This window comes from Mobula birostris, chromosome 16 (assembly GCF_030028105.1).
Source record: "Mobula birostris isolate sMobBir1 chromosome 16, sMobBir1.hap1, whole genome shotgun sequence".
In the NCBI taxonomy this organism is placed as follows: Eukaryota; Metazoa; Chordata; class Chondrichthyes; order Myliobatiformes; family Myliobatidae; genus Mobula; species Mobula birostris.
In genome coordinates, this window is record NC_092385.1 from 13,253,822 (window position 1) to 13,267,812 (window position 13,991).

The window sequence follows — 13,991 nt, forward strand, 5'->3', positions numbered from 1 at the left end:
AGTTTCTCATTCTTACCTATCACCCTTTGAGCTTTCAGTTCCAGAGCATCATTCCCCACAACCTCTGCCATCTTCAATGGGATCCTACCACCAAACACATCTTTACCTCCCCCACCCCCCCCCCCCCGGCCACTTTCTGCTTTCCGCAGAGATCGCTTGCTCCATGATTCCTTTGTCCATCCGTCACTCCCTACTTATCTTCCTCCTAGCGCTTATCCCTCCAAGCAAAGGAATTCTACACCAGCTCATTCATCTCCTCTCTCATCTCCCTTCAGGGCCTTCAAAGTGAGGCAACTCTTCACCTGCAAATCTACTGGTGTCATCTATTGTATCCGGTGCTCTATAAGCAGCCTTCTCTTCATTGGTGAGACCCAATGTAAATTGGGGAATCACTTCGTCAAGCACCTTCACTCGATCCACAAAAAAACAGAATTTCTCCCTGGCCAACCATTTCAATTTCAATCCCTATTCCATTCCGACATCTACCAACTGCCATGATGAGGCCACTCTCAGGTTGGAGGGCAAATCTCATGTTACGTCTGAGTAGCCTCCAGCCTGATGGCGAGAACGTCAATTTTTCTAACTTCCAGTAATTCTTCACCCTTCCCATTCCCTCTTCCCTTCTCCACTCCGGCTCCCCTCTAACCTTTCTCTTCTCCTCACCTGCTTATCACTTCCCCCTGTTACCCCACCTCCTTCCTTTTCTCCCATGGTCAACTCCCCTGTCCTATCAGATTTACCTTTCCTACCTGTCACCTCCCAGCTTCTTACATCATGACCCCTCCTTGACCCTCCTGGCTTTACCTATCAGCTTCAAGTTCACCTTCCTTTCCCTCTCCCCACCTTCTTATATTTCCGATACTTGTCTGATACCTTCCTTTCCTGTCCTGATGAAGTTACTTGGCCTAAAATAATGACTATTTATTCATTTCTATTGATACTGCCTGACCTGCTGGGTTCCTCCAGAATTTTATTCGTTTTACGAGATATTTTTGTGTCATTTCTTGGGGGATTTCATAATTAGACAAGTTAATGACTTTTTGGTAGCTGAGATGATGTCTAGGTCTGAGTTGAGACTGTATGGATGGTTGAATGTTTCACGTAGGTCCAACAATCCTGTTTCTTTATCTGCATCAATTCTAAGGTCACAGTTTAAAATTCATTTAGAAAAGTGTAAATAACATTGAAAGAATACAGATAAAATTTGCAAGGGTTTTGCCGGAACTAGAGGACCTGAGTTATAAGGAAAGATTGAATAGGGTAGGATTATATTCCTTGGAATGTAGAAGATTGAAAGGAGGTGTGATAGAGGTATACAAAATTCATGAAGGGTATAGATAGGGTAAATGCAAGCAGGCTTTTTCCACTGAGGTTAGGTGGGACTACAATCAGAGGTCATGCGTTAAGGGTGAAAGGTGAAAAGTTTAAGGAGAACGTAGGGGGAAACTTCTTCACTTAGAGGGTGGCGAGAGTGTGGAATGGGCTGCCAGTGCGAGTGGTGCATGCAGGCTCAATTTCATTATTTAAGAGAAGTTTAGATAGGTACATGGATGTAGTGGTATAGAGGGCTATGGTCCAAGTGCAAGTCAACAGGAGGAGGCAGTTTAAATGGTTCAGCATGGACTAGATGGGTCGAAGGGCCTGTTTCTTTGCTGTACTTTTTATGACTCTAAAAACAAGTGTAATGTAATCTTCAGTTACAAGAATAGATCAAAGATCTTTGTGGTCACACAAGGATTCATTTAATTATGCGTACCCTACTGTATTCAAAAGGTAATATAAAGCATGAATGTATATTTAAAAATGCAAGATTGTAATAGTGTTGAAGATAATGATTCAGTACTAATGACACTTCTACTCTGTGTTTATGTGTTGCCACCAGTCTGCACCAAGATGCTTATAAATCCTAAACAGGAGAAAATCTGCAGATGCTGGAAATCCAAAGCAACAGACACAAGATGCTGGAGGAACTCAGCAGGTCAGGCAGCATCTATGGAAAAGAGTAAACTGTTGATGTTTCGGGCCGTGACCCTTCTTCTCTCGAAATGTTGACTGTTTACTCTTTTCCATAGATGCTGCCTCATCTGCTGAGATCCCCCAACACTGTGTGCATGTTGTTTGGTTAGAAATCCTACACTACTGTGATACACTAATATGAAATTAATCATTTCCACTTGCCCATAATGATCAGTTTGAGAATAACCCCCTGATCTATTAGCACTAAAATTGGTAATTCTATGAAACGTATATGATAGATTTGAAGACAAGTTAAAATTGTTCTCAATATTAATTACTATTGATAAACTGTATGCTCATCCATTGGCTATTTCTTCACCAAGCATAATTTTTGTTGTTTTGATATCTTCCATTTTCTTTGTGGTACAATTGGAGAAGTTTTACAAATATCTGTGGAGTTCTCATCAAAGTAACCAGATGCAGAGTAAATCCGATATATGTTCACAAGGATAATATTAAAACCCACACTCTATTGGTGTTTATACTGAAAACGTTAATAATAATTCTGCAATGTATAGATGGGCATAATCTGCCATTTCAATTCATTATGGTAAAGATATCAGCACTATTGAAAATCTTTGTATCATTTGGATTTGGTAGTTGTCAGTTTAAACTAGATCAATTTCATGGAAGTTACAAAAGCCAAATCCAACCAGGAAACTCAATCAAAACTTGGGTGGACTTGGTTTCTGTTCCACATACTGGAACGTGCATGGGTTCTTGGAGACACAGTTTCTGCATAAACATAGATTTGGACTTTTTAATCTGCAGTGCGATTCATCAATAAGTTCAACAATAAAGATGAATTGAAATATTCATTCTCCTCATTCATATAATTGGAGGTTAACTTACATACTTACTTTTACCTAACTTATTACCTGCTGGTGTTTAGGGCAGCAATGAACGTCCTCCATCTGTGTCAGTGAGTAGGGCTTCCTTTCGGTTTTCACCTCAGGCAATGGGTAGAGACTCACAAATACTGTCACACTCAGATGTACAGTAGAGGGATTCTTCGTTGCTGCTTTCATAACAATTTTGTTTTACTAGTTAGGGTTGTTAGCCCTGAGCTGAAGCCCAAAACCTGGAGGACCGGTGGACAACTTTTAGGCTGGCCTTTACCTGTTGACCTGTTTGGCATGGCTGATCATACCAAGAGCCAAAGCATAAAGCCCCAACTCCAGGCAGCATAGCTCTGTGGGTCATTGAGGCATGCCAGCCTCCAACCACAACAAAGTTGTGGTCTTTTTTGAGGTTGAGGTTAACCTACAAGACCAAAACTTCATGTTAAGAAGAGGTAGTTGATTCACAGACATATTTGTGAGGAACTCTCTAACAAGTGCACCGTACTTAATTACTCCGGAGAAACGGATATGGATATCCTTTTTTTTTATCTCCTTGACTTATATCTTGAATGAATGCTGCATAAAAATCACTAATTTTGTAACCATTGAAAACTATTAAGGTTTGTCTGTTGTGTCTACCATTTTTTCGTTAATTTTTGGTTGCAATGTAACACTATGTGTTGTCTCTGTTGTGACTCTTCACTGTTTGTTTCTGTTTTGTTTGTTGTACTCTTTCATCATAGGCAAATTGCAGGATGGAAATATGGATAACAGCCAGAATAAAGGTAACGGGTTCTTCTTGACCATCAGACAATCTTACTGTATGTTTCACACTAATATTGATGCACCATCATTAAGATGTTCCAACTTTTTAAAAAGTTTCTTTTAGTCCAGAACAGTTATTGACTAACACCTTACAATTCTTTTCACACAGGGAACTTAACTTCTATTTACATTGGAAATACATCTTCCCTCATCATGATTTTGAAAAGAATTTTCCAATGTTTTAAAATTCTGAAAAAGTTCTCCATTTTCACCATCTACTGTTTCAGCCCATACCCTATTTCATAGAATTCTTTGACCAATACCTTCAATATTGTATTTTGAAATTTTTCATCGATAACGCTTTGCAAAAGCAGACAAACACTTTGGCTTAATTGTTACTTTTTTCAGTTCAGTGCTAGTATAGCGTTGGAGCTGGCCAATGGTGTAGTGGCTTCTGCACCGAACTTCGAGGCGAGTAGTTGCGGATTTGAATACGGCTGGCTTCTTGCAAGCTTTCCATCCATGCTAGGCTAAGTGTCGAGCTACCTACTGGGCCTTGTTAAACAAAAAAACAACAACAATGCCAAAGAAATGGCAAAGTTGCTGCCCAATGCGCCACAAGGCGTGGAAAGGAATAACAGCAACTAGTATAGCATTCTTTATTCCATAATAATAAGTGATCTATTTAATAGCTTTGTTCATAAACAGTATAACCCAATGGCTTACTGATGTAATAAGTGTTCAGTCATGTATTGAAGATTAGTATTTGTCTGGAATTTCAAGTAAAATTTTGGTTTGAAGGAGATGAAAGGAATGTGGGGGGATTAGATCTTTAGATCCAGTAATACTAGCTGTCATGGAGTCTTGATTAGAATGGGTTTACTTGTAAAAGGAACTGAAACTAATTTCCATGACTTAAAAAATGACAGATTTCTGATCTTACCAAGTTGTCAAGATGAAATTCAGTGTGGGAGTCAGTTTCATCCCACAGAGAAAGATGAAACATAGTTAGATTTGACAGCCCACTTCGTCCTCCCATTGCAACAATCAATGATGTGGGCATTAAACCGAGAAGTTCATCCAGATCCTTTACATATTTAATGGGACGCCATAAGAGGGAGCAATTTAAGATAGAAGGAAGAAAAAGCCCAAAAGTGTTTAAAAGAAGGAAATTTGGGTGCGTATAGATTCATCTGTAACAAGAAAGGTTTTGTGGAAAAGCAGTTAAATCTTAGAAAATACTTTAGAAACAATGCCAAATCGCGTCAACTGTTCTGCAGAGTGAGTTCTTCGTTAAAAGCAGGTGTTTTTTTTTTGTTATTAACAGGCCTTGCTCTATGCGCTAAGAGCGGCAGTGCAAAGGACAATTGATCTTTGTGCTAGCTCAATGCAAGGCAAATTTCCAGTATTGTTTAGTACGATTAGTATGAATATGACTAATCCTCTGCACCTTTTAAGGTTACCATAAACAAAACAAAGTACATTTTGGATTAAAATCATTATGGAGATTTTATTTCCCTCCACCCAAGAAAAGTGTAGGGGGTGTTGAGAGATGTGATGGACACTGCCTTGATCCCTTTTTGTTGCCATTTGTCCTGGCAAGCTCTGCCAGAATGCTTGTGCCCATCTTGATTAGTTAATAAACACAAGAAAGTTTGCAGATGCTGGAAATCCAAAGCAGCACACACAAAATGCTGGAGGAACTCAGCAGGCTAGGCAGCATCTATGGAAATGAATAAACAGTCGACATTTTGGATGAGACCTTCCTTCAGGACTGAAAAGGAAGGGGAAAGATGGCAGAATAAAAAGTGGAGGGGTGGGGTAGGAGTATAGCTGGAAGGTGATAGGTGAAGACAGGGGGGTCCTTCCATTTTTTTCTATGGTCCTCTCTTCTCTGCAATCAGATTCCTTCTTCTCCAGGCCTTGATTTCCCCGCCCTCCTGGCTTCACCTATCACCCTCTATCTATCCACATTCCCCCCCCCAACCTTTTTATTCTGGCATCTTCCCCCTTCCTTTCCAGTCGTGATGGAACATCAGCTGTTTAGTCATTTCCATAGAAGCTGCCTGACCTGCGGAGTTCCTCCAACATTTTGTGTGGATTAGGTCATTATGTCCACAATCGAAGATGTGCCTAAGATCTTGATGTCAATGACGGAAAAATAAGACCCACAAGGCCAGGGAGAACCCATTTGCTACTTTGGACTCTGTGTGAATTAAAGTGTCTCCTGCCAGTGAGAGAGCTTCCCCTACAACTCTAGAACTGCCTAAACATAGGCTGTTAACTAATTGGTTTTTGAAATGAAATGGCTTTTTTCCCAGAAAGATTGGGCATCCAATCACATACATCTTTCTACCCCGATAACAAAATTGAACAGTGTGATGTCCTGTGATTGGTTACTCTCTATGGCTTTAAGTCAAAAAGTTCATTTTGGAGACTTGGAAGAAAAAAAATCAATTTGATAGCACAAGAAAGAATTTTTAAAAAAGGATTTTGAAAGCTTGGTAAGACCTACAGCATTTGGGATTAAGGGAGGATCCCAGATGTTGATGTTCAGGTTGTTTTTGATCTTTTATTTTATTTAAATTTAGCCAAGAAGCAAGACGGTGCAGCTGCCATGGAGATGCAGCCTCTGAAGAGTGCGGAAGGAGGCGATGGAGATGACAAAGAGAAGAAGAAGGGGGGCACGCCCAAGAAGGAGAAATCTGTGCTGCAGGGGAAGCTCACCAAGCTGGCAGTGCAGATAGGGAAAGCGGGTGAGCTGTTTGCCAATTCAGGGAACTATTAATTCTGACAAGGTAAAATTGTAAAAACTGCACTGTTAATAGGAGGGAAGGAAGTCTGCATTAATTCAGGGAATCTTCAGACAATATTTCAAATAGCATTTTCTAACAGCTATATAGACTGCTGACGGATTTCAGACTACCAGTGGGTGTGATATCTCTGGTACAGTGTGAACTACTGTGATATAATTCTCGATAAGTTACTTTCTGCAGTCAACAAGCTTCTGAAAATGTGGCTAGTACTTCAACAAACCACCCCCTACCCCAAGTCAGCAGCTCTAAGTACACTTGACTTAGTCTTTTTTTCTGCCTCCATTGAAATCAGATTACCTTTGCAGAAGTGAAATGGAATTTCTGCTCAAAATCATTGCTCTTCAGTCTGTCAGAGAAGTAGCTGGAAAAAGTCAGTATTATATCGTGAATTGATCCTCTTTCACAGGAGAAGCTAGAACAAACTGAAGCGGTTGTCAGTAACGAGACAAATGAAAACAGCTTAGGCTTTATAAAGGAGTAGATCACATAGAAGTATTTAAAGCAAGACACATAACAAATGTTGAAAGGCCTCGATTAAGTAGATGTGGAGAGGATGAGTCCAGGACCAGAGGACACTGCCTCAGAATAGAGGGGCGTTCTTTCAGATTGGAGATCTTGAGGAATTTCTTTAGCCAGAGAGTGGTGAATCGGTGGAATTCATTGCCACTGGTGGCTGTGGAGACCAAGTCATTAGGTATATTTAAGGCAGAGATTGGTAGATTCTTGATTGGCCAAGGCATGAGAGGATACAGGGAGAGGGCAGAAGATTGGGGCTGAGAGGGCAAATGGATCAGCCGTGATAGGCGAAATGGCCTAATTTTGTTCCTATATCTTATGGTCTTATGATTGCAAAGGGAGATATTAAGAGAAACAAGGGTACAGGGATATGGTGGAAAAGTATGAAAATAAGTGTTCAAAATCTAGACCAGCAAAATGCAGAACAGAATAGGAATGCTATTCTTTTATTTCTCACTATATTTGGGCAAACCTTTGCTTACGTTTTGATGATGCGCCTAATGAGGTATCATAAAACCCAATATAATGGAACTTGACAAATTGAGTTGAATTTGAGATGAAAGCCATAGCATTCTAGAGTGAATTCCCCATGCTGCAAGTTTGGTGGCAGATTTACAGCTCCCAAAGGCTTGGTATAAGCTCAATTGAAGTAAATTCTGTAAGGTTAAGTAAAGTCATCCCTTGTACTTGCACCTTCCATTCAGTGAATATGTACTTGATCCCTGAGTTTCTCTTTTGACTCACACTCTTTGGTGTCTTGATATTAAATGAACTAATCTCAACCCTTGTTTTTATTCTCCCAGCATATATTACCTCACACATTGATATAGAATAACATTTGCCACCTGTCTGCACGTTCTGCTAGCTTGTTTTTATGTATTCTTGAAACCTTTTACAGTCCTTCTCACTGTTTGTTAACCCTCCTACTTCGGTGTGTAAACTTCCCTGTTAAGATGTTAAGTATGAAGCCAGCAGCTGCTATAGCACTGTAACAGTTTTTATTGTAATTTTCTTCTAGGACTGGTAATGTCGGCAATCACAGTTATTATTCTTGTGCTATACTTCGCCATCGATACTTTTGTGATTCAAAAGCTGCAGTGGCTGCCTGAATGCACTCCGGTCTATATCCAATTCTTTGTTAAATTCTTCATTATTGGTGTCACTGTTCTTGTCGTGGCTGTCCCAGAGGGTCTCCCACTGGCTGTCACCATCTCCCTTGCCTACTCTGTGAAGGTAAGAATATAGTCATATATACTCTTTCATAGAAATATTTTTTTTATTTTATTGTTTTATTGATAACAGAATAGGCTTATCCTGTAAAGTTTGGAATAATTGTCTTCTGCACAGTAAAAGCTGAGGCGAAATTGTCATAAAAATCCTGCAAATCTGGAGACCCAATGCCAGATGGTTACTGGGACAACGGAACTCAAGAAGATAAACAAATAAAAGGCCACATTCAATCAAGCTGACGAAACATAGCTTTCCATCCAGTTTCTTTTGTGTACCTGGAACATGGAACACAAATGGTCAGGGATTATGCATACACAGTGAAGATATACATTTGCCTTTGGAATATCAATTATCCAATAGGAGTAGAATACAATAAGGCTGATGGGTTTTGCCTGGTCCAGCTGAAGGCAGTTTATTTATCTAACATAGAATAGGCCCTTCCAGCCCTTTAAGATGTGCCACCCAGCAATCTCGCGATTTAATCCTAGCCTAATCACAGAACAATTCACAATAACTAATTAACCTACCAATCGGTATGTCGTTGGACTTTGGGAGGAAACCGGAGCACCCAGAGGAAACCCACACAGGGGAAAACATACAAACTCCTTACAGGCAGAGGTGGGAATTGAACCCGGATTACCTATATTGTAAAGCGCTGTGCTAACCACTGTGCTACCATGCTGCTGTGTTACAGGCCGTTTTCCTCTGAATGGGAATCCATAAGATTTGTCATTTCTAAAGGGGCCTTTTCCTTTACAACTAAATCAACGTTTGTTCAGTAATGCACCCGTGTGAAGTGTATTTGTATTTTGTAAATGTATACAGTAACTTTCTGTTAAAATTTGGGTCATCATCATCATTTGGTGCCGTGTTGTATGATATGGCGATCATGGTCTCCATGACCATGATTGTTCTTGGCAAATTTTTCAGCAGAAGTGGTTTTCCTATGCAGCCTTCTGGGCAGTGACCCCAGGCATTATCAATACCCTTCAGAGATTGCAAGCCTGTCGCATGACCAGGAATTGTGATGCGGGCCAGCTGCTCAAAGACCATTAACACCTCCTGGTCTCATGACCCTTACTGAGGGTGGGGGGGCTAAGCAGGTGCTACACCTTGCCCAAGGGTGACCTGCAGCCTAACAGAGGGAATGAGCAACATACACTTCATTTGGTAGGGATGTATCTCCACCCCACTACCCAGAAACTTGGATCTATGCGTAAAATGATGTCACTGCAATTGGTCAACAATTTTGATTGTGACACATAAGTTAAATGTGCACATCACAGGATCAAAATTTGAATCAAGTAATGAGCTTTCTACCTTAGTATCCCTGTTGAAGACTCTAGAACAGGGATTCCCAAACTGGGTTCCATGGACACCTTGGTTAATGGTAGGGGGCTATGGTGTAAAAATGATTGGAAACGCCTGCTTTTGGGGATACTGTTTGAAAGGGAATTGATACAGTATTTGAAGCATGGGCTGATTTTTACTCAGCTGCTAGCAGAATTTTTCTGGATGAGCTTGGGTAAATTTGAGCCTTGGTCAGTAAATTGGAGTTTTGGCTAACTGCAGGAGCAGGAAAGTTGATGTGAATTTTATATTTTGAGTTCAACAGCTACAAAGGGGAGAAAAGACTGCCGGAGAAGAAAAGGAAGTGAAAGCACATAAATTAGCATTATTGATTTCTCAGAAAAGATTAGCATATCTTTGCTAGAAGGAATATAAATTAATTTTAGTAAATAATTACTTACTGTTTTCTTGTATTTCTTTTGACTAGAAAATGATGAAAGACAACAATCTAGTCAGGCATTTGGATGCCTGTGAAACCATGGGCAACGCAACAGCTATCTGCTCTGACAAAACGGGCACTTTGACCACAAACCGAATGACGGTGGTGCAGGCTTATATTGGTGATGTCCACTATAAAGAAGTCCCTGACCCTGATGCCCTCCCATCAAAATCTCTGGATATGCTTGTAAATGCAATATCTCTCAACAGCGCTTACACTTCCAAGATACTGGTAGGTTCAATCTTCTTGCTCCCACATTAGTAACTGTTCATGACAAGGTTGTTCTGAGTGAAAAGGTCTATTTCCAGCCAGGCTGCATGAATGGACTGGGAAGCTCAGTGTCATGTGAGCTAGATACCTTGTAGAGCAATTTGCACAGGTTTTAATGGTATTAAGAGATAAAGCTGTGGTTATCGTATCTTGTGCTGCCAAAAGGGTTAACAATTCTCTCTTCTGTGCCTTCCCTTGTTCTTATGGGTTGCAAAACATATGACTCATCTGTAGCTCTATTTACAGTAACAACTGAATGCACTGCCAATTCTGAAGAATGCATGCCATATATTAAATCTAATTAATAAAATTGTTCTACTTCCAAAAATTTGTATGACACTCCTATCTCATCACTACCAAGAATGTTCAAGTAATGCCTGATAGGCCACTTGAGAATTGACCGATGTTGTATTATTATTTTTATGTTGTAGAATTACAGTTATTTATAGCAAATAACCAAAATAATTTTGGTCATCATTCAGTTTATGGAGTTCAGTTATTGTTTGTTTGTCTTCATCTTTTGGTATTATAAATTTGTGTTACTAGGTTAGTATCTGTAAATATTTCTGAACTTCTTATCACAAATCATTTGATGGTACTGTCAAAGAGAAGTACATTTTATGGTAGTCTATGAATAGGTAGGATCACTTAATCAACAGCAAGTATGGGCTGTGTTTAGAGCATGCTACAATATACTGTAAATGGTTAGCTTCCATTGATATTGATAGAATCAACTAGTTGACTCATCTTCATGCCTGAAGACTCTTCATGGCATCCTCTTGTAGCCTGGACAAAATTCAGGAAGATTGTTGGATTAGGTCAATCAATCCAACCAGTTTACAACCTCTTCAAGCAAGTAGTTTTAATCAACCATCTCTACATTCAATTAAGAACATTTTTTTTTATCTGCTTATCCTGCCTAATCTTTAGTGTTGACATAATTTCATCCTACCTATGAGTATGGGAATGACCTCCACAGTCATGCAACAGTCTATCAAGTTGTTTTTCTCTTTCTTTCTCTCTCCCCAAACCTGTCTTTAAGTTTGCTGCCAGGCCTATTTTCACACACAAATCTCAAGTGATCTCACTTCAGATCTATACTTTTATAATTTCTGCTGTCTCAGAATCTTCCCACACCGAGTGGGATTTATTGCTTTCACAACAAAGACCAGTGTTTCATATTTTATGGATTGCTTTTGGTAATTTGCTTTTGGTTGTTCTCACATTTTTGAGCTATGTGGCCACCAGTAAGTGGTAACGTAACTGAAACGTGGCTGTGTCATGGTGATGTGTGGGAAGAGCTTTGTGCAGGATGTGGTGCAGCAAAAAAAAAGAGTGCAGCAGAGTTAAAAGAGCAATGATATGAGTGAAAAAAATCGAGTCAATAAGCCAAACCTTACCTTTTATCAAATGTTCAGAAGGTTCAAAGGTTTATTTGTTATAACAGTATGTATGCAGTATACAACTCTGAGACTCGTCTTCTCCGGAGAGCCATGAAACAAAGAAGACCACGGAAGTTGTTCAAAGCTAAACATCTTCCCCCCCCCACTCAAAAAAAAACAAATTTCACAAATGGCAACGTGATCAACCCTCCCCCACACAAAAATAAAATCACGCAAATGGCAACACGATCATCAAACTCCCCCCATCCCACGCGAAAGAATTCCACTCCCCCAATTCCTTCCCCACACAAAAAAATTAACAAAACTAACAAAAAAAGCTAACTATTTAGAAGTATTTTAAGGATTCAGTTGAATTTATGCTGGTGATTCCAAAAGAAACCATCTGTGTTCCCCCATTTTGAACATAAAAAGTCCCAGATTTGCCACAGGGCCTGAGATCCCATGGATTTCAACAGAAAGTACGTCTACAGAAGAGAAGGCAATGGAGAAGGTAAATAATTTATTTTCATATTTGATTTGTTTTAATGGTTTTAATTATTTCTAATTGCCTTTATCTGCTTTTAACTTTTATAAGTAATTTAAGGATTCAATTCAATTAAGCTTAGCTTGGTTCACTACATTTATTAATTTAAAATATTTGAGATTTTGGATGTTTTTGATTATAATGTTCAGCAGTTGAATGCGGCTTAATTGCTTGTAAGAGCTTTTCAGTCAACTGATGATCAGAGGGTTTTGTCAATCACAATTTACCCATTTTTGTTGAAGAAGTGTATATTGGCCCATCTGGTCTATGTCAAACCATTAATTTTCCAAGTCTCATCAGCCTGCACCCAATCCGTAACCCTTCATACCCTTCTCATCCATGTACCTATCTAAAATTTATCTTAAATGTTGAAACCGACCCTGCATCCACCACATGCGCTGGCAGCTTGTTCCACACACTCACCACCCTCTGAATGAAGAGGTTCCTGCTTGTGTTCCCTTAAAATGTTTCATCTTTCACCACTGAACAATGGATTGTACTTGTAAGTCTCACCCAACCCCAGCAGAAAAAGTCTGCTTGCAAGGTCAGCACGGTAGTGTAGTGGTTAGCACAACGCTTTACAGTAGGGGGTGACCTGGGATCTTTTCCCACTGCTGTCTGTCAGGAGTTTGTATGATTTCCCCGTGACCACATGGGTTTCCTCCGGGTGCTCCAGTTTCCTCACATATTCCATAGACCTACCGGTTGGTAGGTTAATTGGTCAAGGTAAATTGTCCCTTGATTTGGCTAGGGTTAAATCGGAGGATGCTGAGTGCTGCGGTTTGAAAGGCTGTGAGAGTCTATTCTGCGCTGTAGCTCAATAAATAAATAAATATATTTACCATATCTATACTCCTCATAAATTTGTCTATCACATCTCCCATGAAGCTTCTATGTTGTGGGAAATAAAATCCTAACCTATTCAACTTTTTTCCTATAACTCAGAAAGCTTTCTTTATAGCTCTATCTACCTGTTAACACCACATTCAATGAATTATGGACCTATATCTCCAGATTCCAGTAGGACACTATCATGTAAGACCTACCCTGGTTGGTCCTCCCAAATTTCAGCACCTCATAGCTGTCTGAATTAAATTCCATTTGCCATTTTTTAGCCCATTTTCGTGCTGGTCCAGATCCCGCTGCTAGCTCTGGTAGTCTTCCTCACTGTCCACAATACCCCCAATACTGGTGTCATCCACAAATTTGTTAATCTACTTTACCACGTTATCATCCAGACAAACAACATGGACCCAACACTGATCCCTTTTGGCACACCACTATTCACAGGCCTCCAGTCAGAGAGGCAACCTTCTACAACCACTCTCTTCTTTCGTGAAGCCAATGTCCAATCCAGTTTATTACCTCATCTTGAATGTTAAGCTACTGAACTTTCTTTACCATCCTCCCTTGTCAAAGGCCTAGCTGAAATCCAAGTAGGCAACATCCACTTCCTTGCCTTCATCAACTCTCCTAGTAACTTCCTCAAAAAACTCCTTGAGATTCACTAGACATGACCTACCATGTACAAAGCCATGTTGATTATCCCTTCTCAGTCCCCACCCGTTCAAATATCTGGTCCCTAAGAATACCTTCCAATAACTTTCCCACTTCTGATATCAGGCTCACTAGCCTATAATTTCCTGGCTTATTCTTAGAAGCTTTCTGAAACAACAGAACAACATTAGTTATTGTCCAATCCTCCGGCACCTCACACATAACTAAGTATAGTTCAAATATCCCTGCTAGGGCCCCTGCAATTTCTGCATTAGCCTCCAACAGGATCCAGAAGAATACCTTGTCCGGCCCTGGGGACTTATC

The 13,991-nt window shown here is 40.0% G+C and overlaps 1 protein-coding gene across 7 annotated transcripts in view; it reads left to right on the forward strand.

The window, feature by feature from the left end:
- Positions 1-13,991, forward strand: part of atp2b2 (ATPase plasma membrane Ca2+ transporting 2) — a 933,917-nt gene that overhangs the window by 728,179 nt on the left and 191,747 nt on the right. For 6 of the 7 annotated variants that reach the window (XM_072280310.1, XM_072280309.1, XM_072280312.1 and 3 more), the window contains 4 exons: positions 3,602-3,643; positions 6,215-6,379; positions 7,974-8,188; positions 9,963-10,205. In XM_072280310.1, coding sequence (XP_072136411.1) covers positions 3,602-3,643; positions 6,215-6,379; positions 7,974-8,188; positions 9,963-10,205 — 665 coding nt within the window. The remainder of the gene's footprint in view (positions 1-3,601; positions 3,644-6,214; positions 6,380-7,973; positions 8,189-9,962; positions 10,206-13,991) is intronic. The other variant, XM_072280311.1, reaches the window with a different exon arrangement.